This window comes from Chiloscyllium punctatum, chromosome 47, assembly GCF_047496795.1.
Source record: "Chiloscyllium punctatum isolate Juve2018m chromosome 47, sChiPun1.3, whole genome shotgun sequence".
NCBI lineage: Eukaryota > Metazoa > Chordata > Chondrichthyes > Orectolobiformes > Hemiscylliidae > Chiloscyllium > Chiloscyllium punctatum.
Genome location: NC_092785.1, coordinates 26,870,396 through 26,896,640, shown reverse-complemented (window position 1 = coordinate 26,896,640; position 26,245 = coordinate 26,870,396). Strand labels below are relative to the sequence as shown.

Here is a 26,245-nt window from a genome sequence, read left to right as displayed (position 1 = left end):
GGAGGGAGGGGAGGGAGGGGAGAGGGTGGGGAGGGGAGAGGGAGGGGGGGTGAGGGGTGAGGGAGGGGAGAGGGAGGGGTGGGGAGGGGAGAGGGAGGGGTGGGGAGGGGAGGGGGAGGGGGGGTGAGGGAGAGGGAGGGGAGAGGGAGGGGTGGGGAGGGGAGGGGGAGGGGGAGGGGAGGGGGGGTGAGGGGAGAGGGAGGGGGGGTGAGGGGTGAGGGAGGGGAGAGGGAGGGGTGGGGAGGGGAGAGGGAGGGGTGGGGAGGGGAGGGGGAGGGGGGGTGAGGGGAGGGGAGGGAGGGGAGGGGAGGGGAGGGGAGGGGAGGGGAGGGGAGAGGGAGGGGTGGGGAGGGAGGGGTGGGGAGGGGAGAGGGAGGGGTGGGGAGGGGAGAGGGAGGGGTGGGGAGGGGAGAGGGAGGGGTGGGGAGGGGAGGGGAGGGGGAGGGGAGGGAGGGGAGGGGAGGGGAGGGGAGGGAGGGGAGGGGAGGGGTGGGGGAGGGGAGAGGGAGGGGTGGGGAGGGGAGAGGGAGGGGTGGGGAGGGGAGAGGGAGGGTGGGGAGGGAGGGAGGGGAGGGGAGGGAGGGGAGGGAGGGGAGGGGAGGGAGGGGGGAGGGGTGGGGAGGGGAGGGGGGGGGGAGAGGGTGGGGAGGGGAGGGAGGGGGGGAGGGAGGGGAGGGGAGGGGGGGGAGGGGAGGGGAGGGGGGGGAGGGGTGGAGGGGAGGGGGGGAGGGGAGGGGAGGGGAGGGGGGTGGGGAGGGGAGAGGGGGAAGGGGAGGGGGGGTGAGGGGAGGGGGAGGGGGGTGAGGGGAGGGGGAGGGGGGGTGAGGGGAGGGGGAGGGGGGTGAGGAGGGGGGGTGAGGGGAGGGGGAGGGGGGTGAGGAGGGGGGTGAGGGGTGGGGAGGGGAGAGGGAGGGAGGGGTGGGGAGGGGAGAGGGAGGGAGGGGAGGGGAGGGAGGGAGGGGAGGGGAGGGAGGGGAGGGGGAGGGAGGGGAGGGGAGGGAGGGGAGGGGGAGGGGGGGGAAGGGGAGGGGGGGGTGAGGGGGAGTGGGAGGGGGGGTGAGGAGGGGGGGGTGAGGGGAGTGGGAGGGGGGTGAGGGGAGTGGGAGGGGGGTGAGGAGGGGGGGTGAGGGTGAGGGGGAGGGGTGGTGAGGGGAGGGGGAGGGGGGGTGAGGAGGGGGGGTGAGGGAGGGGGGAGGGCGGTGAGGAGGGGGGGTGAGGGGAGGGGGAGGGGGGGTGAGGGGGAGGGGGAGGGGGGGGTGAGGGGAGTGGGAGGGGGGTGAGGGGAGGGAAGGGAGGGGAGAGGGTGGGGAGGGGAGTGGGTGGGAGGGGATGAGGAGGGGAGGGGGTTGAGGGGAGGGGAGGGGGTTGAGGGGAGGGGGGGAAGGGGGGAGGGGAGGGGGGCGAGGAGAGGGGGTGAGGAGAGGGGGGAAGGGAGAGGGGGAAGGGAGGGGGAAGGGAGGGGGGATGAGGAGGGTAGGGGGTTGAGGGGAGGTGGGGTGAGGGGAGGGGGGGGAGAGGGTGGGGAGGGGAGAGGGTGGGGAGGGGAGGGGAGGGGAGAGGGGGGGAGGGGAGAGGGAGGGAGGGGAGGGGAGGGAGGGAGAGGGTGGGGAGGGGAGGGGAGGGAGGGGAGAGGGTGGGGAGGGGAGAGGGTGGGGAGGGGAGGGGAGGGGGGAGGGGAGGGGGGGGGAGGGGAGGGGGGGGGGAGGGGAGGGGGGGGAGGGGAGGGTGGGGAGGGGGGGGGGAGGGAGGGGAGGGGGAGGGGGAGGGGGAGGGGGGAGGGGAGGGGGAGGGGGGAGTGGGAGGGGGGTGAGGAGGGGGAGTGAGGGAGGGGGAGGGGGTTGAGGGGAGGGGGGGAAGGGGGGAGGGGAGGGGGGCGAGGAGAGGGGGGAAGGGAGAGGGGGGAAGGGAGGGGGATGAGGGAGAGGGTAGGGGGTTGAGGGGAGGGGGGGTGAGGGGAGGGGGGGGAGAGGGTGGGGAGGGGAGAGGGTGGGGAGGGGAGGGGAGGGGAGAGGGAGGGAGGGGAGGGGAGGGGAGGGAGGGGAGGGGAGGGAGGGGAGAGGGTGGGGAGGGGAGAGGGTGGGGAGGGGAGGGGAGGGAGGGGAGGGGGGGAAGGGAGGGAGGGGAGGGGGAGAGGGGAGGGAGGGGAGGGGGAGGGGGGGGAGGGGGGAGGGGGGGAGGGGGAGGAGGGGGGGAGGGGGGAGGGGAGAGGGGGGGGAAGGGGAGGGGGGGTGAGGGGAGTGGGAGGGGGGTGAGGGGAGTGGGAGGGGGGTGAGGAGGGGGAGTGAGGGGATGGGGAGGGGGGTGAGGGGAGGGGGAGGGGGGTGAGGAGGGGGGGTGAGGGGAGGGGGAGGGGGGTGAGGAGGGGGGGGTGAGGGGAGGGGGGGGGGGGGTGAGGGAGTGGGAGGGGGGTGAGGGGAGGGTGAGGGGAGGGGGGGTGTGGGGGGTGAGGGGAGGGGGAGGGGGGTGAGGGGAGGGGGAGGGGGGTGAGGGGAGGGGGGGTGAGGGAGGGGGAGGGGGGTGAGGGGGGGTGTGGGGGTGAGGGGAGGGGGAGGGGGGTGAGGGGGGGTGTGGGGGGTGGGGGGAGGGGGAGGGGGGGTGAGGGGAGGGGGGGAGGGGGGGTGAGGGGGGGGAGGGGAGGGGGGGAGTGGGGGAGGGGGGGGTTGAGGGGAGGGGGAGGGGGGTTGAGAGGAGGGGACGGTGAGGGGGAGGGGGGTGAGGGGAGGGGGTGAGGGGAGGGGGGGGAGGGGCGGTGTGGGGAGAGGGGGGGAGGGGGGGTGAGGGGAGAGGGGGAATGAGGGGAGGGGACGGTGAGGGGGAGGGGTGGTGAGGGGAGGAGAGGGGGGGTGGGGGGTGAGGAGAGGGGGGTGGGGAGGGGTGAGGAGAGGGGAGGGGGGAGGAGAGGGGGGTGGGGAGGGGGGAGGAGAGGGGGAGTGGGTAGGAGAGGGGGGAGGGGAGGGGAGGGGAGGGGAGGGGGGCGAGGAGGGGGGGGAGGGGAGGGGGACGAGGAGAGGGGGGAAAGTGGAGGGGAGGGGGGCGATGAGAGGGGGGAAGGGAGGGGGGGGTGAGTAGAGGGGGGAAGGGAGGGGGGGTGAGTAGAGGTGGGAAGGGAGGGGGGGTGAGTAGAGGGGGGAAGGGAGGGGGGATGAGGAGGGAGGGGGTTGAGGGGAGGGGAGGGGGTGAGGGGAGGGGGGGGGAAGGGGGGAGGGGAGGGGGCGAGGAGAGGGGGTGAGGAGAGGGGGGAAGGGAGAGGGGGGAAGGGAGGGGGGATGAGGAGGGTAGGGGGTTGAGGGAGGGGGGGTGAGGGGAGGGGATGGGGAGGGGGGTGGGGGGAGGGGGGGAGGGGGGAGGGGGGGTGAGGGGAGGGGGGGGAGGGGGGGTGAGGGGGGGAGGGGAAGGGGGGGTGAGGGGGGGGAGGGGGAGGGGTGGTGAGGGGGGGTGAGGGGAGGGGGGTAAGGGGCGTGAGGGGAGGGTGAGGGAGGGGGGGTGAGGGGAGGGGGAGGGGGAGCGGGGGGGAGGGGGGGTGAGGGGGATGAGGGGAGGGGGGGTGAGGGGATGAGGGGAGTGGGAGGGGGGGTGAGGGGAGGGGGAGCGGGGGGGGAGGGGGGGTGAGGGGGGTGAGGGAGTGGGAGGGGGGTGAGGGGAGGGGGAGAGGGGGCTGAGGGGAGGGTGAGGGGGCTGAGGGGAGGGGGAGGGGGGGTGAGGGGAGGGTGAGGGGGCTGAGGGAGGGGGAGGGGGGGTGAGGGGAGGGGGGGTGAGGGGAGAGGGGGGTGAGGGGAGGGGGGTGACGGGGGTGAGGGGAGGGGGAGGGGGGGGTGAGGGGAGGGGGAGGGGGGGTGAGGGGAGGGGGACAGGGGGTGAGGGGAGGGGTGGGGGGGAGTGGGGGGGAGGGGGGAGAGGGTGGGGGAGGGGAGGGTGGGGGGAGGGGGGGGCGGGGGGGAGAGGGGGAGGGAAGGGGGGGCGGGGGGAGGGGGGTGGGAGGGGGGAGGGGGGGTGGGAGGGGGAGGGGGGGGAGGGGGAGGGGGGAGGGGGGGGTGGGGGGGAGGGGGGGAGGGGGAGGGGGGTGGGGGGGAGAGGGGGAGGGAGGGTGGTGAGGGGGGAGGGGAGGGAGGGGGAGGGGGGGTGAGAGGGAGGGGGAGGGGGGGCGGGGGGGAGAGGGTGAGGGGAGGGGGGTGAGAGGGAGGGGAGGGGGTGAGAGGGAGGGGAGGGGGGAGAGGGGGGGTGGGAGGGAGGGGAGGGGAGGGAGGGGGAGGGGGGGTGAGAGGGAGGGGGAGGGGGTGAGGGGGAGGGGGAGGGGGGAGAGGAGGGAGGGGGAGGGGGTGGGGGGGAGAGGAGGGGGTGGGGGGGGAGAGGAGGGAGGGGGAGGGGGGGAGAGGAGGGAGGGGGAGGGGGGGAGAGGAGGCGGGGGTGGGGGGGTGAGGGGAGGGGGGGTGAGGGGAGGGGGAGGGGGGGTGAGGGGAGGGGGGTGAGGGAGGGGGGTGAGGGGAGGGGGAGCGGGGGTGAGGGGAGGGGGGGTGAGGGGGGTGAGGGGAGGGGGAGGGGGGGTGAGGGGAGGGGGAGGGGGGGTGAGGGGAGGGGGAGGGGGGGTGAGGGGAGCTGGAGGGGGGGTGAGGGGGGTGAGGGGAGGGGGAGGGGGGTGAGGGGAGGAGAGGGGGGGGTGAGGGGAGGGGGAGGGGGGTGAGGGGAGGGGGAGGGGGGGGGGTGAGGGGGAGGGGGGGTGAGGGGGTGAGGGGAGGGGGAGGGGGGGTGAGGGGAGGGTGAGGGGGAGGGGGGTGAGGGGAGTGGGAGGGGGGTGAGGGGAGGGGGAGGGGAGGGGGGGTGAGGGGAGGGGGACGGGGGGTGAGGGGAGGGGGGATGAGGGGGGGGAGGGGGGGCGAGGGGAGGTGGACGGGGGTGAGGGGAGGGGGGGGAGGGCGGGATGAGGGGAGGGGGAGGGGGGGTGAGGGGAGGGGGGGTGAGGGTGAGGGGAGGGGGGGTGAGTGGGAGGGGGAGGGGGGGTGAGGGGAGGGGACAGTGAGGGGGAGGGGGATGAGGGGAGGAGAGGGGGGGGTGGGGGGTGAGGAGAGGGGGAGTGGGGAGGAGAGGGGGGGAGGGGGGGAGGGGAGGTGGGCGAGGAGAGGGGGGAAGGGGGGAGGGGGGTGAGAGAGGGGGGAGGGGGGTGAGGAGAGGGGGGGAGGGGGGCGAGGAGAGGGGGGAAGGGAGGGGTGGTGAGGAGAGGGGGGAAGGGAGGGGAATGAGGAGGGGAGGGGGTTGAGGGGAGGGGGGATGAGGAGGGGAGTGGGTTGAGGGGAGGGGAGGGGGTTGAGAGGGGGAGGGGGGGAAGGGGGGGGCGAGGAGAGGGGGGAAGGGAGGTGAGGAGAGGGGGGAAGGGAGGGGGGTTGAGGAGAGGGGGGAAGGGAGGGGGGTGAGGAGAGGGGGAAGGGAGGGGGGATGAGGAGGGGAGGGGGGTTGAGGAGATGGGGGAGGGGAGGAGAGGGGGGAGGGGAGGGGGCGTGAGGAGAGGAGGGGGGGAGGGGAGGGTGGTGAGGAGGGGGGGAGGGGGGAGGGGAGGGGGGTGAGGAGGGGGGTGGGGGGAGGGGGTGTGGGGGGGTGAGGGGGGTGGAGGGGGAGGGAAGAGATGAGATGGGGGAGGGAGGGGGGGCAGAGGGGGAGAGGGAGAGAGGGGTGGAGGGGAGAAGTGGGGGGAGAGGGGAGAAGGGGGATGGGTGGGAAGGTGGGAATGAGGGGGGTGGTGGGTAGGGGAGGAGGGGGAATGGGGGGGTGGGGGTTGGGGCATGAGGGGGGTGGGGGAAGGTGGGAATGAAGGGGGAAGGTTGGAATGCGTGGGGTGGGGAAAAGGTGGTACCGGGATCGGGAAAGGTGGGAAAGTAGAAGGGAGTGGGAAAGGTGGGAAAGTGGTTGTAGTGGGAATGGGGGTTGCTGGGAAGAGGGGAAGCAGGAAAGTGGGGGAATGGGAAAGAGGGGCAGTGGGAACAGTGAGGAGGGAAAGTGGGTGGAGTGGGAAAGGTGGGCGAAGGTGTGGTGGGGGAAAGGTTGGAAGGGAAGGAAGGTGAAGGAAGGAAGGTGAGGGAAGGGGAAGGGAAGTAGAGAAGATGGCGAATGGAGGAGAGGGGATGGAGAGGGAAAGGAGGGCAAGAGGGAAGGGAGGCAGCAAAGGGATGGGGGAAGTGGGAAGGGAGTGTAAGGAAAGAGGGATGGGAAAAGGGAAAGGGAGGGAGGGGGAGACAGGAATGTGGGGGAAGGGAGTAGCATAGGGGTAGGCGAATGGGACAGAGGGAATGGGGAGTGTAAGTGAGAGAGGAAGAGAAAGGGGGCAAGAAGAGTGGGATGAATAGGAGATGTGGGTGGGAGTGGGGCCTGAGGAGCTGGTGGGGGAATGGAGTGAATGGGGAGGGATGTGCACAAGGGAGAGTGGGGGAAGGGGTTTGGAGTGTGTGTGAGGAGATGGGGTGGGGAGTGGAGGGGGTTCTGGGACGTGGTCGTGGTAGGGATTTGGGGATGGGCAGAGGAGTGAGTGAGTGAGTGAGTGAATGGTCGGGGTAGGGAAGGAGGGATGGGGTTCACGGAGTTGTGTGAGGGATGGGGTGGTGTGATGAGTGGGCCCAGAGGAGGGGGGTGTGGAGAGAGTGAGGAGTCTGGATGGGGCAGGGCGTGTGAGGAAGAGCAGAGGTTGCTGAGCATGTGAGGCTGAAGAGTGGCAGAATGAGTGAATGAGGCAGAGGGGTGGCAAAGGTGGAAGGCAGAGTGAGGAGGGGAGCGTTGGAGCAATTTGAGGGAAGGAGGGAGGGGGGAGGGAGTGAGGGGTTGTGTGTTTCTGTTTGTGTGTGTGTGTGTGAGAAAGAGAGAGAGAGAGGACATTCATGTGAATGGTTCCAGGAATGAAACACTTAACATATCAGTCACATTTGAGGACTCCGGGTCCATACTCAGTGGAGGTCAGAAGAGTAAGGGGGGATGTAGTTGATACTTAGACAATACTGCATGGCTGAGATGGAGTGAATGTTGGGAAGATGTTTCTATTGGTAGGAGAGATTAGGACCTGACAGCACAGCATTAGATTAAAGGGAAGACCTTTTCGAATGGAGATAAGGAGAAACTTCACCAGCCAGACAGTGGTGAATTCACTGCGATGGAAGGCTGTGGAGGCCAGGTCATTGAGGATATTTAAGACTGAGATTATCAAGGGTTATGGGGAGGAAGCGGGAGAATGGGGTAGAGCTGACTCGATGGGCTGAATGGCCCAATTTGGAGTCCTGTGTCTTTATGGTCTTATGGCTGAAGGAAAGTTGGGAGGTGAGTAAGGGGCAAGAGTGAAGGGGACAGAAAGTGAAAGGACTATGAGTGGGGGAATGAAGGGGTTTGGGGAGGTGGGGATATAGGGGAGGGGGAGCGCATTATGCAGGGGTAGGTGGATGAAGTGAGAGTTGACTTTCAGGCGAGTGAGGGGAAAAGGAATGAAGGGAGCAGGGTTGAGGGGAAAGATAAACATAGATAGCTAAATGGAATGGTGATTGACTAGTGGTGGGGAAAGGTAATTGAGAAGGGTCACTGTCAAGGCAATAGCTTCAGATGTGCGTTAGAAAGCTCCAAGAGACAATGACAAAGAAATTGAGCTGAATAATCTCCTCCTGTGCTATTAAATTTTTGTTTCAGCAGTCATTACATCATATAAATGTAAGACGTGGAAGCAGACCTTTCGGTCCAACTCTTGTGTTCCGACCAGATATCCCAACCCACTCCTGTCCCACCTGCCAGCACCCGGCCCATATCCCTCCAAACCCTTCCTATCCATAACCCCATCCAAATGCCTCTTAAATGTTGTCATTGTACCAGCCTCCACCACATCCTCTGGCAGCTCATTCCATACACGTACCACCCTCTGGGTGAAATAGTTGCCCCTTAGGTCTCTTTTATATCTTTCTCCTCTCACACTAAACCTATGCCCTCTACCTCTGGACTCCCCCACCCCAGGGAAAAGACTTTGTCTATTTATCCTATCCATGCCCCTCATGATTTTATAAACCTCTATAAGGTCACCCCTCAGCCTCCAATGATCCAGAGAAAACAGCCCCAGCCTGTTCTGCCTCTCCCTGTAGCTCAAACCCTCCAACCCTGGCAACATCCTTGTAAAACGTCTCTGAACCCTTTCAAGTTTAAAAACATCTTTCCAACAGCAGAGAATCCAGAATTGAACATGGCATTTCAAAAGTGGCCGAATCAATGTCCTGTACAACAACCTGACCTTTGAACTCCAGTACTCAAGGCAAGGGCACCAAATGTCGCCTTCACTACCCTGTCTACACGCGACCCCACTTTTAAGGAACTGTGATCCTTTGTTTGCATCACTGCCCCAGGACCTTTATGTGTGTAAGTTGTGCCCTGATATGCCTTTCCAAAGTGCAGCATCTCACATTTATCTAAATTAAACTCCATCTGCCACTCCTTGGCCCATTTTCCTATCTGATCAAGGTCCCGTTGTACTCTGGGGCATCTACATGGTTCAGTCTCCCTGTCTCAATTTGAACAATTATTATGGGGAAACAGCTATCGCTGTAGTTTCTGGTTGTGATCAACCTTCAGCGCTATAGCCTCACTGTCCTGAACCACTGCATCAAGAACTCCTGGTTTCAATTTCCATCCCAACAACAGTGCCACGGTTAACGCCAAAATATTCTGGTGATTTTCTTCCAGGTTGACTCGAGGCCAGTAGTCAAGATGAGCCAGGAGGAGGAGAACGTGAGTAGAAATGGCTTCACTGAATCAGAGTAGTATACCTTTCCTCACTGCTTTCGGAAAATACTCAGAACTTTAATTGTCATGATGCTGTTTGTAGCATCCTGCTCCGCAGTCACATTATAATTGTGTCTGCAGGATAACAAAGACCCATGTCCCCAGGCATTGGGATGTACTGAGGGATAGAAGGGCAAGACGGAAATAAGAGTCAAAAAAGGGTGGTGCTGGAAAAGCACAGACGGTCAGGCAGCGTCCGAGGAGCAGGACATCTCAGCTATCTGTAAGAATAATAAGATGGTTATGGTAGTGGATTTTAATTTTCCAAACATAGACTGGGACTGCCATAGTGTTAAGGGTTTAGGTGGAGAGGAATTTGTTAAGTGTGTACAAGACAATTTTCTGATTCAGTATGTGGATGTACCTACTAGAGACAGTGCAAAGCTTGACCTACTCTTGGGAAATAAGGCAGGGGAGGTGACTGAGGTGTCAGTGGGGGAGCACTTTGGGGCCAGCGACCATAATTCTATTGGTTTTAAAATAGTGATGGAAAAGGATAGACCAGATCTAAACGTTGAAGTTCTAAATTGGAGAAAGGCCAACTTTGATGGTATTAGGCAAGAACTTTCAAAAGCTGATTGGGGACAGATGTTCGCAGGTAAAGGGACGGCTGGAAAATGGGAAGCCTTCAGAAACGAGATAACAAGAATCCAGAGAAAGTATATTCCTGTCAGGGTGAAAGGGAAGGCTGGTAGGTATAGGGAATGCTGGATGACTAAAGAAATTAAGGGTTTGGTTAAGAAAAAGAAGGAAGCATATGTAAGGATAGATCGAGTGAATCTTTAGAAGAGTATAAAGGAAATAGGAGTATACTTAAGAGGGAAATCAGGAGGGCAAAACGGGGACAGGAGTTAGCTTTGGCAAATAGAATTAAGGAGAATCCAAAGGGGCTTTACAAATGTATGAAGGACAAAAGGGTAACTAGGGAGAGAATAGGGCCCCTCACCGATCAGCCAGGCAGCCTTTGTGTGGAGCTGCAGAAAGTGGGGGAGATATTAAATGAGTATTTTGCATCAGTATTTACTGTGGAAAAAAATATGAAAGATATAGACTGTAAGGAAATAGGTGGGTGATATCTTACAAAATGTCCATATTACAGAGGAGGAAGTGCTGGATGCCTTGAAACTGGTAAAGGTGGATAAATCCCCAGGACCTGATCAGGTGTACCCGAGAACTCTGTGGGAAGCGAGAGAAGTGATTGCTGGGCCTCTTGCTGAGATATTTGTATCATTGATAGTCACTGTTGAGGTGCCAGAAGACTGGAGGTTGGCTAACTTGGTGCCACTGTTTAAGAAGGGCGGTAAAGACCAGCCAGGGAACTATAGACCAGTGAGCCTGACCTCGGTGGTGGGCAAGTTGTTGGAGGGAATCCTGAGGGACAGGATGTACATGGATTTGGAAAGGCAAAGACTGATTAGGGATAGCCAACATGGTATTGTGCGTGGGAAATCATGTCTCACAAACGATTGAGTTTTTTGAGGAAGTAACAAAGAGGATTGATGAGGGCAGAGCCATAGATGTGATCTATATGGACTTCAGTAAGGCGTTCAACAAGGTTCCCCATGGGAGACTGATTAGCAAGGTTAGATCTCATGGAATACAGGGAGAACTAGCCATTTGGATACAGAACTGGCTCAGAGGTAGAAGACAGAGGGTGGTGGTGGAGGGTTGTTTTTCAGACTGGAGGCCTGTGACCAGTGGAATGCCACAAGGATCGGTGCTGGGTCCTCTACTTTTTGTTATTTACATAAATGATTTGGATGCGAGCATACGAGGTACAGTTGGTAAGTTTGCAGATGACACCAAAATTGAAGGGATAGTGGACAGCGAAGAGGGTTACCTCAGATTACAACAGGATCTGGACCAGATGGGCTAATGGGCTGAGAAGTGGCAGATGGAGTTTAATTCCGATAAATGCGACGTACTGTATTTTGGGAAATAGAGAGTGGTACGGGTATGGAATGAGCTGCCAGAGGAAGTGTGGAGGCTGGTACAATTACAACATTTAAGAGGCATTTGGATGGGTATATGAATTGGAAGGGTTTGGAGGGATATGGGCCGGGTGCTGGCAGGTGGGACTGGATTGTGTTGGGATATCTGGGTCAGCATGGACGGGTTGGACCGAAGGGTCTGTTTCCATGCTGTACATCTCTACGACCTGATGGAGTTTTTAAATGTATAAAAGATTTGGACAGAGTGGACGCAGTTTTGATGGAGGTGATGTTTCTGGTTAGAGTTCTAGTACGGTAAGAGCCCAGGGGAGGTCAGTCCTGAGGGAGTGCTGCACAGTCTGTGTCAGTCCTGAGGGAGTGCTGCACGGTCTGGGTCAGTACAGAGGGAGTGCTGCACGGTCTGGTTCAGTCCTGAGGGAGTGCTGCACGGTCTGGGTCAGTCCTGAGGGAGTGCTGCATGGTCTGGGTCAGTCCTGAGGGAGTGCTGCACGGTCTGGGTCAGTCCTGAGGGAGTGCTGCACGGTCTGGGTCAGTCCTGAGGGAGTGCTGCACGGTCTGGGTCAGTCCTGAGGGAGTGCTGCACGGTCTGGGTCAGTCCTGAGGGAGTGCTGCACGGTCTGGGTCAGTCCTGAGGGAGTGCTGCACGGTCTGGGTCAGTCCTGAGGGAGTGCTGCACTGTCTGGATCAGTCCTGAGGGAGTGCTGCACGGTCTGGTTCAGTCCTGAGGGAGTGCTGCACTGTCTGGGTCAGTCCTGAGGGAGTGCTGCACTGTCTGGGTCAGTCCTGAGGGAGTGCTGTACTGTCTGGGTCAGTCCTGAGGGAGTGCTGCACGGTCTGGGTCAGTACTGAGGGAGTGCTGTACTGTCTGGGTCAGTCCTGAGGGAGTGCTGCACGGTCTGGGTCAGTCCTGAGGGAGTGCTGCACGGTCTGGTTCAGTCCTGAGGGAGTGCTGCACGGTCTGGGTCAGTCCTGAGGGAGTGCTGTACTGTCTGGGTCAGTCCTGAGGGAGTGCTGCACGGTCTGGGTCAGTCCTGAGGGAGTGCTGCACGGTCTGGGTCAGTACTGAGGGAGTGCTGCACGGTCTGGGTCAGTACTGAGGGAGTGCTGCACGGTCTGGGTCAGTCCTGAGGGAGTGCTGCACTGTCTGGGTCAGTACTGAGGGAGTGCTGCACGGTCTGGTTCAGTACAGAGGGAGTGCTGTACTGTCAGAGGGTCTACTGAGAGGGTGCTGCATTGTGGGAAGGTCAGTACTGAGGGAGTGCCACACTGTTGGAGGGTCAGTGCTGAGGGAGCATGCGCATTGTGGGAATGTCAGTGCCGAGGGAGCGTCGCACTGTCGGAAGAGTAAGTGCCGAGGGAGCATGCGCAGTGTCGGAGGGTCACTGCTGAGGCATCGCAGCACTCTCGGACGGTCGGTGCTAAGGGAGAACTGCACTGTGGGAGGGTCAGTGCTGAGGGAGTGCCGCACTGTTGGAGGGTCAGTGCTGAGGGAGGGCCGCACTGTCGGAGGGTCAGTGGGAGGTGCCACACTTCAGGGAGTCAGTGCTGAGGGGGAGGGAGTTCTGCAGTGTCAGAGGGTCAGTGCTGAGGGAACGCTGCACTGTCGGAGGGTCAGTGCTGAGGCAATGCTGCACTGTGGGAAGGTCAGTGCTGAGGGAGCATGCGCACTGTGGGAAGGTCAATGCTGAGGGAACGCCACACTGTCGGGAGGGTCAGTGCTGAGGGAGTCCTGCACTGTCGGAGGGTCAGTGCTGAGGGAGTCCTGCACTGTCGGAGGGTCAGTGCTGAGGTAGTGCCGCACTGTCGGAGGGTCAGTGCTGAGGATGGGCCGCACTGTCGGAGGGTCAGTGCTGAGGGAGTGCCGCACTGTCGGAGGGTCAGTGCTGAGGGAGAGCCGCACTGTCGGAGGGTCAGTGCTGAGGGAGGGCCGCACTGTCGGAGGGTCAGTGCTGAGGGAGGGCCGCACTGTCGGAGGGTCAGTGCTGAGGGAGGGCCGCACTGTCGGAGGGTCAGTGCTGAGGGAGGGCCGCACTGTCGGAGGGTCAGTGCTGAGGGAGGGCCGCACTGTCGGAGGGTCAGTGCTGAGGGAGGGCCGCACTGTCGGAGGGTCAGTGCTGAGGGAGGGCCGCACTGTCGGAGGGTCAGTGCTGAGGGAGGGCCGCACTGTCGGAGGTTCAGTGCTGAGGGAGGGCCGCACTGTCGGAGGGTCAGTGCTGAGGGAGTGCCGCACTGTCGGTGGGTCAGTGCTGAGGGAGTGCCGCACTGTCGGAGGGTCAGTGCTGAGGGAGGGCCGCGCTGTCGGAGGGTCAGTGCTGAGGGACTGCCGCACTGTCGGAGGGTCAGTGCTGAGGGAGGGCCGCACTGTCGGAGGGTCAGTGCTGAGGGAGGGCCGCACTGTCGGAGGGTCAGTGCTGAGTGAGTCATTCTTGCATTATCCGATGTTTCCCTTGTATTTCCCTTGCATTCTGAATGAATGTCTCCCATTTTGTTACAATGAAATACAACTTTGCTTTTGATCTTCACTTCCACACTCAGTATTGACCTTCCTGACCTAAGCAGGAGAGCTGAGGCATTCCCATCCACCCATTTGGTCACCTTGCTGCCTGGTTTCCTTTCAGTCTCCCATTTTTAATCTTTTCCACATTTGAGGATGACGAGAAAAAAGATTTAGTTTTATAGCTCTTTATCAATTGTTATTGTTGCCTGTCTAACAGTTACAATAGTCTAGTCCTCTATACGGGTTCTTATTATTTGGAAGTTGGTGAGATTTCCGACTCGCTCTGAGAATAATCTCTGAGAGCTTCCCTTGTAGTTTCAGACCCTGTTTTGAGATGCCTCAGGCACTAACACATGCATCCAGTGCAGTTTGTTTTTATCAGCATCATTCTGAGAAACGTTCACTGACAGGAAAGCACAACATTCCTGTGTTCTACCTGTCAACATACTCTGCCCAAGCAATGTAAAGTCTCCTTCTGCCTTGTTATTTTCTCAAATGACATGAAGAATACTTCCACATCCTTTACCTTAAAGATTGGTAGGGCCTGTGCAAATGTAATTATTTCCTTCCTGGACTTCAAATTATAATTCATATTCTTCCCATCAGTGCTTGCATTAGCGTCTCTTGTCTCCTATTTGAGCTGTATCTTTTTAAACTTGTGTTCATATCCTCTTGCGTTCTCTATCTGTCTTGCAATTCTAATGGTAGTTTTTAAAATTCTTGTTACTTTCCTTTTACATGACTTTCTGCCTTTAGAATCCATCTCCCTTTCAGGCTTCCCCATCTGCAGCTTTCATTTCTCAAGATGCTTTAAGCACTCCCTAATACTACCTGATTCTGAAGTGGGGTACCTCATTTCTCTTGTATTTCTACTAAAGCCAAGTCCTGTGCCAGTTTTATGATGATTTCTGCTCTGTGAGCTCTGTCAGGTAATGGTGCCTTTGGTTTACCTGCCAGTTCAATTCACTTACGATTTTCGGGCCTACTCTGTCACCTGCAGGAAGCCCTTTGTCATCTTCAGTGCCATTTTAAAATGCAGCACAGAATCTGGCTTTCCCCTTCGTCTGTGCTGTTTACTCATACCACCCGTAAATCCTCATTGTCTGTTGTTTCAAAACTGGCTTAATGCTGCAAAACAAAACCTGCTATTTTCAGAGTCGTCACAAAAGCTAAAGATTTAATGAGAGTACACAAAATTGCTCAATTTACCTGTTCTTTTAGACCCACACAACACCAGCTTATAATCCAACAGGTTTATTTGAACCGAGCTTTCAGAGCGCTGCTTCTTCATCAGGTGGTTGAGGAGCAGAATCATAGCAACAGGATTGCAGTCTCATGGAATGTCATATTAAACAAATTTAGCTTGAGTCTTTCATCTTTTAGAATGGTCATGTTAGTTTTGGTTCCTTCACATGTAAATCTCAGAACTTTGTTAAAATTACATTCTCGAGATAGCTGTTAACAATAGGTGCCATCTCAGCTCAGATGTGAAGTTAAAGTCTGTCTGTGTCCCAGTGTTAGGTCAGACTGATTCTTTTTCTAAAGTGGGATTTACAACATTTGACATGGATTTATGCAGTTATTGAGCAAAATAAAATGTAATTCTGCAAGTACAAATTCACCCATAAAATTTATATGGGTGTGTGTGTTGGAGGGTAGGTGGGGTGTGAGTGCCTGTGAGAGTGCGTGTGTATGTGCAAGTATGTGAGAGGGTATGTGTGAGATCATATGAGAGAGGGCTTTTGTATGAGAGAGCATCTGCAGGGGCTTGTGTGTGAGTGTGTGTGTGTGCGCATGCGCACTTGTGTGTGTGTGTGTGTGTGTGTGTGTGTGTGTGTGTGTGTGTGTGAGTGAGAGCAATGGGGTCACCTGTAGTGCGACATGAATCCAAGGTCCTGGTTGAGGCCTTCCCCATGGGTACCGAACTTGGCTACCGGCCTCTGCTCGGCTACTTTGCATTATTGCCTGTCCCGAAGTCCGTCTTGGAGGATGGTCACCCGAAGGTCCGAGCTCGAATGTCCTGGACGGCTGAAATGTTCTCCGATTGGGAGAGAACGCTCCTGTCTCCTGCCTGGTGCGTGGGGGTTGGGGTAAGGTGATGGGAGAAGGTGCTCAGGCCCTAAAATCATTGAACTCGATATTCAGTCCTGAGGGCTGTAGGGTCCCCAAGTGAAAATTGAGCTGTTCTTCCAGCCTGCAGCGAACTTGAGACAGAGATGGGAACACAATGGTGCACTGAAGGGGCAGGTAACAGGAAGTGTGGTGCCCATTCATCCGTTGCTGCAGCCTCTGCTCATTCTCACCAATGTACCATGCCTCAGGGCATCCTTGCCTGCAGCTTATAAGATAGACAATGTCGGCCGATCCCCTGAGAACCTGCCACATGGTGGGTTGTGTCCCCAGGTATAATTGTGGTATCCACGTGGACACTCTGACATGTGTTACGGCATCTGCCATGACAGGGTTGGATGGTGTTGTGCTGAAAGCCAGGTAGTTTGCTGCGAACAATGATCTGTTTGAGGTTTGGTGGTTGTTTGATGGATCGAAGGAACTGAAACTAACATGACCATTCTAAAAGATGAAAGACTCAAGCTAAATTTGTTTAATATGACATTCCATGACACTGCAATCTCGTTGCTATAAAGTCTGTTGTATGATTCTGCTCCTCAACCACCTAATAAGGAAACAGCGCTTTGAAATCTAGAGCCTCCAAATAAACCTGTTGGACTATAACCTGGTGTTGTGTGATATTGAACTTTCTACACCCCAGTCCAACCTAGACACCTCCAAATCATTTCTGGACTCAGCCTGGTCTGATAAACTAACTAGTTTTCTGTACTAACAAAATTGACTGTTCATAACTACGAGCTGTTGCCATATTCCTGTCAAAGACAAATTGCTGGAAAACACAGCAGGTCTGGTAGTGAAGAGGAAGTAGAGTCAACATTTTGGGTCCATGGATTCTTCAAAATGGATTTTAGTGAGGAAAGGTTTGTATATATGCTCACGATACGTGGGTAGGGGATGGGGTGGAGGGATAAACAGTAGGAGGAGATAGAGCCCAGAGAGAGAAGAAAACATTTGATCAGAGGACGGAAGCTGTAAAGGTCAGCATGGGAGAATCAGTAGCTCCTAGTGAGGACCATTAGTGGCTGACAATGGCTTCACTGTGGGAGCAGCCCATGTGATGACAAGGCCTGGTGTGTGGGGGTTGGGGTAAGGTGATGGGAGAAGGTGCTCAGGCCATAAAATCATTGAACTCGATATTCAGTCCTGAGGGCTGTAGGGTCCCCAAGTGAAAATTGAGCTGTTCTTCCAGCCTGCAGCGAACTTGAGACAGAGATGGGAACACAATGGTGCACTGAAGGGGCAGGTAACAGGAAGCTCAGAATTGTTTTGGGGGACAGACTGTCAGTATTCTGCAAAGTTGTCACCTAGTCTGTGTTTCATCTCCCTGATGTAGAGCAGACCATATCTGGGCAGCGAACCCATTAGATTAGATTGAGTGAAGTGCAGTAAATGGCTGATCCATCTGGAAAGTGTGTCTGGCATCTGGGATAGTGAGGAAGGTGGAAGTAACATGGTGGGTGTCACACCTTCTGCAACTTCATAGCAAGGACCGTGGAGAGTGTTGGGAGGAGTGGTGTCCCAGAGGGAAGCGGTCCCTGTGGAAGGCTGACCAGAGACGGGAGGGGAATATGTGTCTGGTGATGGCATCCTGCTGGAGGTGGAAGCAGTGGTGGCTAATGATCCTTTTGGATGTGGTTGCTGGTGGATTGGTAAGTGAGGAGCAGGGCGGGAGGGAAGGGAAGGGAAGGGATGAGGGCTGAAGTGTGGGAGATAGGTTGGACACGGCTGAAGCCCTTCAACCACAGCGAAGAAGAAGGTGGACATTTTGGACGCCCCCTTAGAGAAGCTGAGGATCATGAGAACAGATGCAACAGAGATGGAAGATTAGAATAGAATGGAAGAATGAAACTGGAAGAATGGAAGTAGGATGTGAGGATTATTGTCCAGGTAACTGTGGGAGTTAATGGGTTTGTAGTGGGCAGCGTATCCCCAGAAATAGAAACAGATGTTGAGAAAGGGAAGGGGGGAGTCAGACATGGAGCAGGTGAAGCTGAGTGCAGGATGGAAATTGGACGCTTCCCAATTCAGGGCGAGAGAGGGAAGCAACATGTCATGGAGAAAGAGTTGTGGATTGGAGCCGGAGTTGGTCTGAAACAAGGAATATTGCATGTATCCCACAAGGAGACACAACTGGGGTCCATGCAGGTGTCCACTGCCACCTCTCTGACCTGAAGAAAGTGAGAGGAGTTAAAGGAGAAGGACATATAACTGTTCAAGTTAAAACCCTAATCCCCTTATAAAATCTACTAAACTACACATACAGACAAAACAAAAATTAGTTTTGTGGGCAGTTGGAAATACTGTTCATTGTTCACATCCTTCACTGAGATGACTATTTTTCTTACCAAGACTTTCTGACCTCCAGACCTTTTCTCAAGCTGTTTAGTCACCCAGGAGCCACCCAGATATTTGTTGTCAGGCTGATTGCTCTTAACACCCATAATTGGTCACAACTCCACAAACCAGTCAGTTAAATAAAACAGCAGATGCTGGAGATCTGTAACTACCATTTCACCACACTGCCTGTCCCCTCAAAGGCTCACCATGCTAAAGGTTCTGTTTCAGGGCATGTGCAGTGCTCCAGTGGATGCCATATGTAAGCTGGAAGAATAACACCTCACCTTCTGCTTTGGGACCGTGCTACCTTCAAGATTCAACACTGAGTTTAACAATTTAAGAGCATGAACATCTCCCATGTATATTACCCATCCCCCTGAATCCCAGGTTCTGTCATGAAATCGGTTGCTTTTGGCAGAGCCACCCCATTTTCACCACCTCATGGTCCCCATTTCCACTTGTGCAGTCGTCTTCTCTGGCTCACTGTGAACAATCTGCCCAGTCTTTTTCCTCTTTCCATTGGGCTTCCTCTCCATCTGCCTGACACCCTCACCCCGGTCAACAGTATAAATATCTTTTCAGTTCTGGAAAAGGACCACTGGTCTCAAAATGTAAACTTTGTTTTCCCTTCGCACTCACCTTCACTTGCTCCATGTCAGACTCCTCCCTTCCCTTCCCTTCCTCAACATCTCTGTTTCCATTTCTGGGGATAGGCTGCCCACTACGATGAGTTTCTCCAACAATTTCTGTTTTTGTTACTTATTGCCAGCTGAATCTCACTTTGTACACAATCTCCCTCGCTGCTTGAACAAGGTAATGTGACTTACAGTGAGTTTGAGTCGAGAGTGTGGCACTGGAAAAGCACAGCAGGTCAGGCAGCATCTGAGGAGCAGGAGAATCGACATTTCAGGCATAACCACACTCTTGACTCTGATCTCCAGCAGCTGCAGTCCTTACTTTCTCCTTACAATGAGTTTGAGTCGAGAGTGCAATAAATCCTCCCACAATGCTTAATTTTAAAAGTCTTTTTCCCATTTCAGTCACAATCAAAACTACAGAAAAATAAGAAGATATGATCTGTGCATATTATACTCTGTCCATTTCTGATTTCTCTCATATCCTCACCATCTGCAGCAGGTGTGTAATGTATTGTGTTCTTCCTGATCGATCATGGTGCTACTGAACTACCCTGGTACCCTGGCAATAGATTGTTATGACACGGTGACTCCCCCCCCCGCTAATTTAAAAAGCAACACAAAAAAATTCACCCCGTGCTGTAATCTGTTAAAATTCGAGAGGCAAAGAACCATCCCAGAGGTCACTATTTAAAGTAAAAATTAACAACTTTATTCTTTAAATCCAACAGAGAATATTAAAACCAACAACGATGTACAATTCCTCTCTCTCTTAAAACCTTTTACTTTCCATTCTACAATACCAGTCCAATAAAAATAATAAAAAAGATTTACAAAAAAGTTTCAAAACTAGTCAGTTTTGCCGATTCTCTTTTGTAGATTCTCTCCAGGTTGGTTTCGATGTTTTGCTGTCCAAACTTCTTATGGACAGGTACCTTTCCGAGAGCTCTTCAGCCCCAGCAGTCTGTGTTGGCTGGTCTGTGGCAGTTCTCCCTCTAACTCTTCAAAATGTCTGGTTTTATACCCCCAAAACGTTCGATTGTTTCATTGGTTTTAATATCATCAAAATACTCAATTCAAGTTTGATTGAATTTTGGTATCTTGGGGTATAATCTAAACTGATTGGCCAAATTTGAATTTGTTTTGTGGTCTGGAAACCCAGCTGCCACTATTTGTTTTGACCAAGTGTCACATTGTTACCTTGTTCAGGACTCTGTGTGCTTTGGCAGTCCTTGCTAGCTTTTCAACTCTCTTAAAGATACAGTACACCACTGCACCTTCATCACAATATTAAAGCCTCCACCCAGAGAACATTCTGTGTCTTTGGTGCCCTCCACTCCGCTTCCACTGATATTCAACATGGAATACTATTTCGGCAGCTTAAATGGGGAGGGGGAAGAGATTGGTAGTTGATAGTTGGGAGATTTCCTTGATCATGTTTGACCTGAAGCCATGAGACTTCTTGGGGTCCAGCTTCGGTGCTGTGGACTCCCAGGATGAACCCTTTCCAATTATATACCACTGTAGTGCCGCCTCTGCTGTGTCTGCCCTTCTGCTGTGACTATACATGACAAGGGACGATGATGGTATCGCCCAGGACATTGTGAGGTATGGTTCCTTGAGTGCCATATGTCAGGATGTTGCTTGACTGGTCAGTGAATCATTTCTCCTGATTTTTGGCACTGAACAGGTAATGCTGTTCTTCCAGTCTGTGACCTACAGGTGGCACTATATCTTCACTGTGTCCTGAACTGTTGTGTTCTTAGCATCTGCTGGTATTAATTTCTGTGAACCGCAGAGACAGCTCACCCAAAATCATTCTGGTTATTTCTTTGCAGGCCAGCTGGAAACCCGAATCTTCACACAAGGTGAGATGGAAAGATCTTGCGGTGTCGTGAATGGTGCGATAGAAAGGGAAGCTGAGGGAGAGCTGCAGTGTTGGGGAAAGTAATGGGGAAAGGGCAAGAGTCTATTGTATCACCCCACCCCACCCCACCCTACCCCACCCTACCCCACTCCACTCCACCCCACCCCACCCCACCCCACCCCACCCCACTCCACTCCACCCCACCCCACCCCACCCCAGTAAGCATGCAGGTAAGCATGAAGGTAAGCATGCAGGTGCAGCAGGTGACCAAGAAGGCAAATGGTATGTTGGCCTCCATTGCAAGAAGGTTCAAGTACAGGGGGAACGAATGTCTTGCTGTAAGTATACGGGACTGTGTTGAGAAGGAGTTGGATAATACACGTGTGACAAAAGGTGTCAAAGGATATGGGGAAATGCAGCAACAGGCGGTCGAGTCAGATGATCAGCCATGATCATAACGAATAGCAGAGCTCAAGGGGCCGAATGGCCTACTCCTATTTTCTATATTTCTGTACTGAGGGTGTTCAGCCTCTGCTTTCTGAACTGCACAAAATTGCCCACATTGTCTGGTTTCGGTAACTGCTGTAGAATGATTGTCGTCTTCATCAGCCTGAACCACTGTTGTCCTGGATAAATACTGACAGTTGTATGTGCCTTTCCTGGGACATAGGCTATCATGTAGTCATACCTTGTTCACCTGAACCTGAATCTCTAATCACTGTGGCGTTTCTGTGACTCTGTTGTACTGAATGAACTGTTGTGTGTTTTGACCTGGAATCTCAGTGACTACCATGAGGTAGTCTGCAAATCTACCACATCCCCATGTAACAACAAATGCACCTGTTTCAGTTGGATTATCTCTCCGTTCAGTTTCTATTAATGCTGTCAAGTGTGAGTAGACAGGCTTCCTGGTACCATGATTCTGCTCCAGAATGAGAATTGCTCCTGGCTTTTGTGGATGGCATCTACAATCATTATGATAAATAAGTGAGATAATACATCTGAGGAATGCAGCTTAATCTGTTGAAAAGCTGTTGTCTGTTCCTGACTTCAGTATCATTACTGGCCTTTCCTCAAAAGCTTTTGTATGGGATGAATGAAACTGGCTAAATTTGGGATGAAGTTTATCAGTTGGTGTGCCATGCTGAAGAACTGTGGCATCATTTCGGTATTTTGGTACTCGACTTGCTGGAATCCTTGGTGATACCTTGTTGTATTATACATCCTCAAACATAATTGTCCTTCAGAAATGACATTTCTTATTGAATGCAAGGCCTGCATTATGTAATGTTTGTAACACTTCTCTAACTCTCTAATCATGTTCCTTTCTGGTCTGCCATGCCCGAAGGTATTGTCCATGTAACAAATGGTTTGTAGTCTCGGGGTATCTGTCAAAATATGCTGTTTGCACGTTAATTCGGTAAAGAGCATGCTCTTCACTAATCTGCCCAAACTGTTTCACCCTAACCTACACATCCCTGAACACTGTGGGACAATTTAGCACGGCCAATCCACCCTAACCTACACATCCCTGAACACTATGGGACAATTTAGCACGGTCAATCCACCCTAACCTACACATCCCTGAACACTGTGGGACAATTTAGCACGGCCAATCCACCCTAACCTACACATCCCTGAACACTGTGGGACAATTTAGCACGGCCAATCCCCCCTAACCTACACATCCCTGAACACTATGGGACAATTTAGCACGGCCAATCCACCCTAACCTACACATCCCTGAACACTGTGGGACAATTTAGCACGGCCAATCCACCCTAACCTACACATCCCTGAATACTATGGGACAATTTAGCACGGCCAATCCACCCTAACCTACACATCCCTGAACACTATGGGACAATTTAGCACGGCCAATCCACCCTAACCTACACATCCCTGGACACTGTGGGACAATTTAGCACGGTCAATCCACCCTAACCTACACATCCCTGAATACTATGGGACAATTTAGCACGGTCAATCCACCCTAACCTACACATCCCTGAATACTATGGGACAATTTAGCACGGTCAATCCACCCTAACCTACACATCCCTGAACACTGTGGGACAATTTAGCACGGCCAATCCACCCTAACCTACACATCCCTGAATACTATGGGACAATTTAGCACGGTCAATCCACCCTAACCTACACATCCCTGAACACTATGGGACAATTTAGCACGGCCAATCCACCCTAACCTACACATCCCTGAACACTGTGGGACAATTTAGCACGGCCAATCCACCCTAACCTACACATCCCTGAACACTATGGGACAATTTAGCACGGCCAATCCACCCTAACCTACACATCCCTGAACACTGTGGGACAATTTAGCACGGCCAATCCACCCTAACCTACACATCCCTGAACACTATGGGACAATTTAGCACGGCCAATCCACCCTAACCTGCCCATCTTTTGGACTGTGGGTGGAAACTGGAGCAAATGCACGCAGACGCAGGGAGAACGTGCAAACTCCACACAGACAGTCACCCGAGGCTGGAATTTTACCATGGTGTCTAACGGAAGTTTCCTCTTTTCTGATAGATGATTTGGATTTTTTTTTCTTGGTGTGTATAGATGGATGGGTTTAGCACCTTATTTCAGAGTTATGCAGTATTCCTGCTTAAATTTACCCAAGCCTCTGAATAACCTTAGAAATTCTCGTTGAATTCTTGTCTTCCATTCCTCTCTTGGAACACTGTATCCACTGTCTCTCATTAACCAAGCTGAATTCTAGTTGGTCGTGAGGGGTTCTGGTCTTTCAGTCCATGGAGAGGCTTGCTGATTCCTCGTCTTTACGACTTTCTCGTTTTCCCTCGATTGCTCCATAGAGGCCGGTATCCGTCACCACGTCAACCCTTTATTTACATGTGCACAGCTCATGGACTCTGACTCAGATATGGACAATGTGTACCAGACCGTAGCCTGACTCTTGCACCAGGAGCATTTTGGAAGAAAGTCCTCCCTCTTTCTTTAAGGCAGCAGTGGTATTGAGGCTGCATCCATCCCAAGCTCTGAGGATTCTACGATGCTTGTAATTGTACACACTGAGGATGAGGGCCCACCACTGAATCTGATCAGAAGATATGGGTGGCATGGCCCTGTCTTCTTTCATAGCCCTAGCAGGGGTTTGTGGTCCATTACGGTTACAAATTGACGTCGGTAAAGGTATTGGTGGAACTTTCTCACTCCAAAGCTGATTGTCAAATGTGCCTTCTCTGTCTGGGGTGTCAGTCAGATGGAATGCTATTGAGCATTCCTGTCCATTGGCCCACTGCTGAGCCAACATTACCCGAAGGTATCACATGTCAGTAATACCTCTTGTTTGGGATTGTAGTGGTCCAACACGTTAGACGACGATAAGCTACTTGTTCACTTCCTGAAAGACTACTTTGAGTCATGACGATGTACAGCACGGAAGCAGACCCTTCAGTCCAACTTGTCCACGTTCATCAGATAAGCTAAATTCATCTAGTCCCATTTGCCAACACTTGGCCCATATCCCTCCAAACCCTTCCTATTCATATACCCATCCAGATGTATTTTAAATGTTGTAATTGTACCGGCCCATTCCATACACGTACCACCCTCTGTGTGAAAACTGTGTCCCTTAGGTCTTTTTTATATCCTTCCCCTCTTAACCTCAGCCTATGCCCCTCTAGTTCTGGACTTCCCCATACAGGGGAAAAGACCCTGTCTATTCTATCCATGCCCCTCATGGTTTTATAAAGGTCACCCCTCAGCCTCCAACAGTCCAGGGAAAGTAGCCCCAGCCTATCCTTGGCTACGCGACCGTTTCCAATAACAGGTGTAAGGGCGCCAAGGTCGAGGCCAGGTTACATATGAATCTCCTGTAATAATTCACCAACTCCAAGAAAGACTGAAGCTCCAGTATAGACGTGGGAGCCAGGGTACCTTCAATCGTCCTCTGTTTCTCTTCCAACAGATATGACCTGGTCTTGTTAACACTGTGGCCCAAGTCGGTCACTTGGGGTGCCTGGAACACACATTTTCCCTTCTAAGGTGGACACCTGCTTGGGAGAACTGTTTAAGCGCAACATTCAAGTTCTTCAAGTGCTTTCTATTGGTCTTCTCAGTTGTTAGCACATCGTCCAAACAGATGGCACCCTGGGGTAGCCCTTGTAAAACTTTTCTCCATTGTCCACTGGAAAAGAGAGCAGACTGATGGTACTCCAAATGACAGTCTTGTATGTTGGATCTAAATTGTGGCATACTTCTGGGACTCCTCATTTAGTGTCAGTTACAGGTAGGCATGGCTCATCTCCAGCTTCATGAAGAACAGCCAGCCGCTCCCCACCAGTTTTGTGTACAAGTCCTCGATACGAGAGACTGGCCATTTAAAGAGCTGCAAGAAGTGGTTTGCTGCTTGCTTGGCAAACTGACCTGTCGGCCTTCACAATCGATAGGGCTGGTGCTGCCCATTCTGCAAGTAAAGGATGATTCCTTTACTTCCCAGCCTCCTGGCTTCTGCCTCGACATTTGCACAAAAGGCCAAATGGCACTAGGTGGGTCTTGAGAACCATGGAGTTGCAGACTGGGCAGCTTGCAAGGTGGCCTTGGCTCCTGTGATAGTCCCAAGACCCTAGTGAACAACTTCCAGGTATCTAATTGGGACTTCCCTCACACAGTCCTTTTCTAATCAAAACACTGGATCCAAATCAAGGTGAATCGTCCTCAACCAACTTCACCGCATCCAGCAGAGGCCCGAGCCATTTACTATAGGCACCAGATGCTTCTCAGAAAAACCCAGAACTGAAGTGGTGCCCTTCATCTGCAAAGATTCCCTGGTACAAGTTCTCAGCCTGGACAGGTTCTTATCCAAACGTAACAGTTGGAGTCCAGAACGAATGTTGTTAAAGACTGGTTCTGCAATCAGCCTCACTGGTATCGACTTCCATCACTTCTCTTAAACTGGGACTGCTGTTTCCAGAGTTCCAACTGATGGATCTAAGCCATTTTCGAATTGTTATGGCAATGGTAACTTTTCAACTGAAGCTGCCCTTTGAATGCCAGAGATTAGACAGAGAGCAGTGATTAGTTTTCTAGTCAGAATTTTATTTCACATGTGCATCATTAAACTCCCAACACCATTGATAACCGGGAGCTGAAAATGTGTTGCTGGAAAAGCGCAGCAGGTCAGGCAGCATCCAAGGAGCAGGAGAATCGACGTTTCAGGCAAGATTCCTGAAGAAGGGCTCATGCCCGAAACGTCGATTCTCCTGGTCTTTGGATGCTGCCTGACCTGCTGCGCTTTTCCAGCAACACATTTTCAGCTCTGATCTCCAACATCTGCAGTCCTCACTTCCTCCATTGATAACCGGTAGTCACACACACACACACACACACACACACACACACACACACACATACATACAACAGTCAAGTGCTGACACCCCCTATCATCCCTTACTGAGCATACAACCATCAACTGTTCTGGTTCCTTTTGGTTTAGGCCAGAGCAAGTTCATCAGTACCAGATATCCCGTTTTTCTTTTTAATATGAAACAAAGAATGTATCAGCATAATGGAACAACAAACCAAAAACGCTCAGTGACAACACATTGGGTTCGGAACACTGTCACCTTAATCAATGACTGCACCATAATTCCAGCAGGTGAGTGAAAACATCGTTCAGATATTTGTGAACCACTACAGCGAGGGGCACACTGTGAGGTTTCACAATATTACAGCAGCGAGTTTACACTGATGGTGATTCACAGCCCGGTGTAAGGCCTTTGAGATGTGATGAATGCTTTGATAGAAACATAAGTCATATTAGCAATGTCTCTGTGGGTAATGGATTATCTCAGTGCTGAGTCAGAATGTTGTGGGTTTGAGATTCAAATTTGGGATTCCAGCTCGAACAAGCTGCAGATATGCATCACCAGGTTCAGTGGGAGGGCCGCACTGTCGGAGGGTCAGTGCTGAGGGAGGGCCGCACTGTCGGAGGGTCAGTGCTGAGGGAGGGCCGCACTGTCGGAGGGTCAGTGCTGTGGGAGGG

At 54.6% G+C, this 26,245-nt stretch overlaps 1 protein-coding gene across 1 annotated transcript in view; it reads left to right on the top strand.

Annotated features, from left to right (window-relative positions):
• The window catches only part of LOC140468458 (uncharacterized), a 1,057,462-nt gene that overhangs the window by 13,898 nt on the left and 1,017,319 nt on the right, over positions 1–26,245 (top strand). Inside the window, exons 2-3 of the mRNA XM_072564547.1 lie at positions 8,689–8,733; positions 20,177–20,206. Of these exons, the coding sequence (XP_072420648.1) occupies positions 8,689–8,733; positions 20,177–20,206 (75 nt within the window). The remainder of the gene's footprint in view (positions 1–8,688; positions 8,734–20,176; positions 20,207–26,245) is intronic.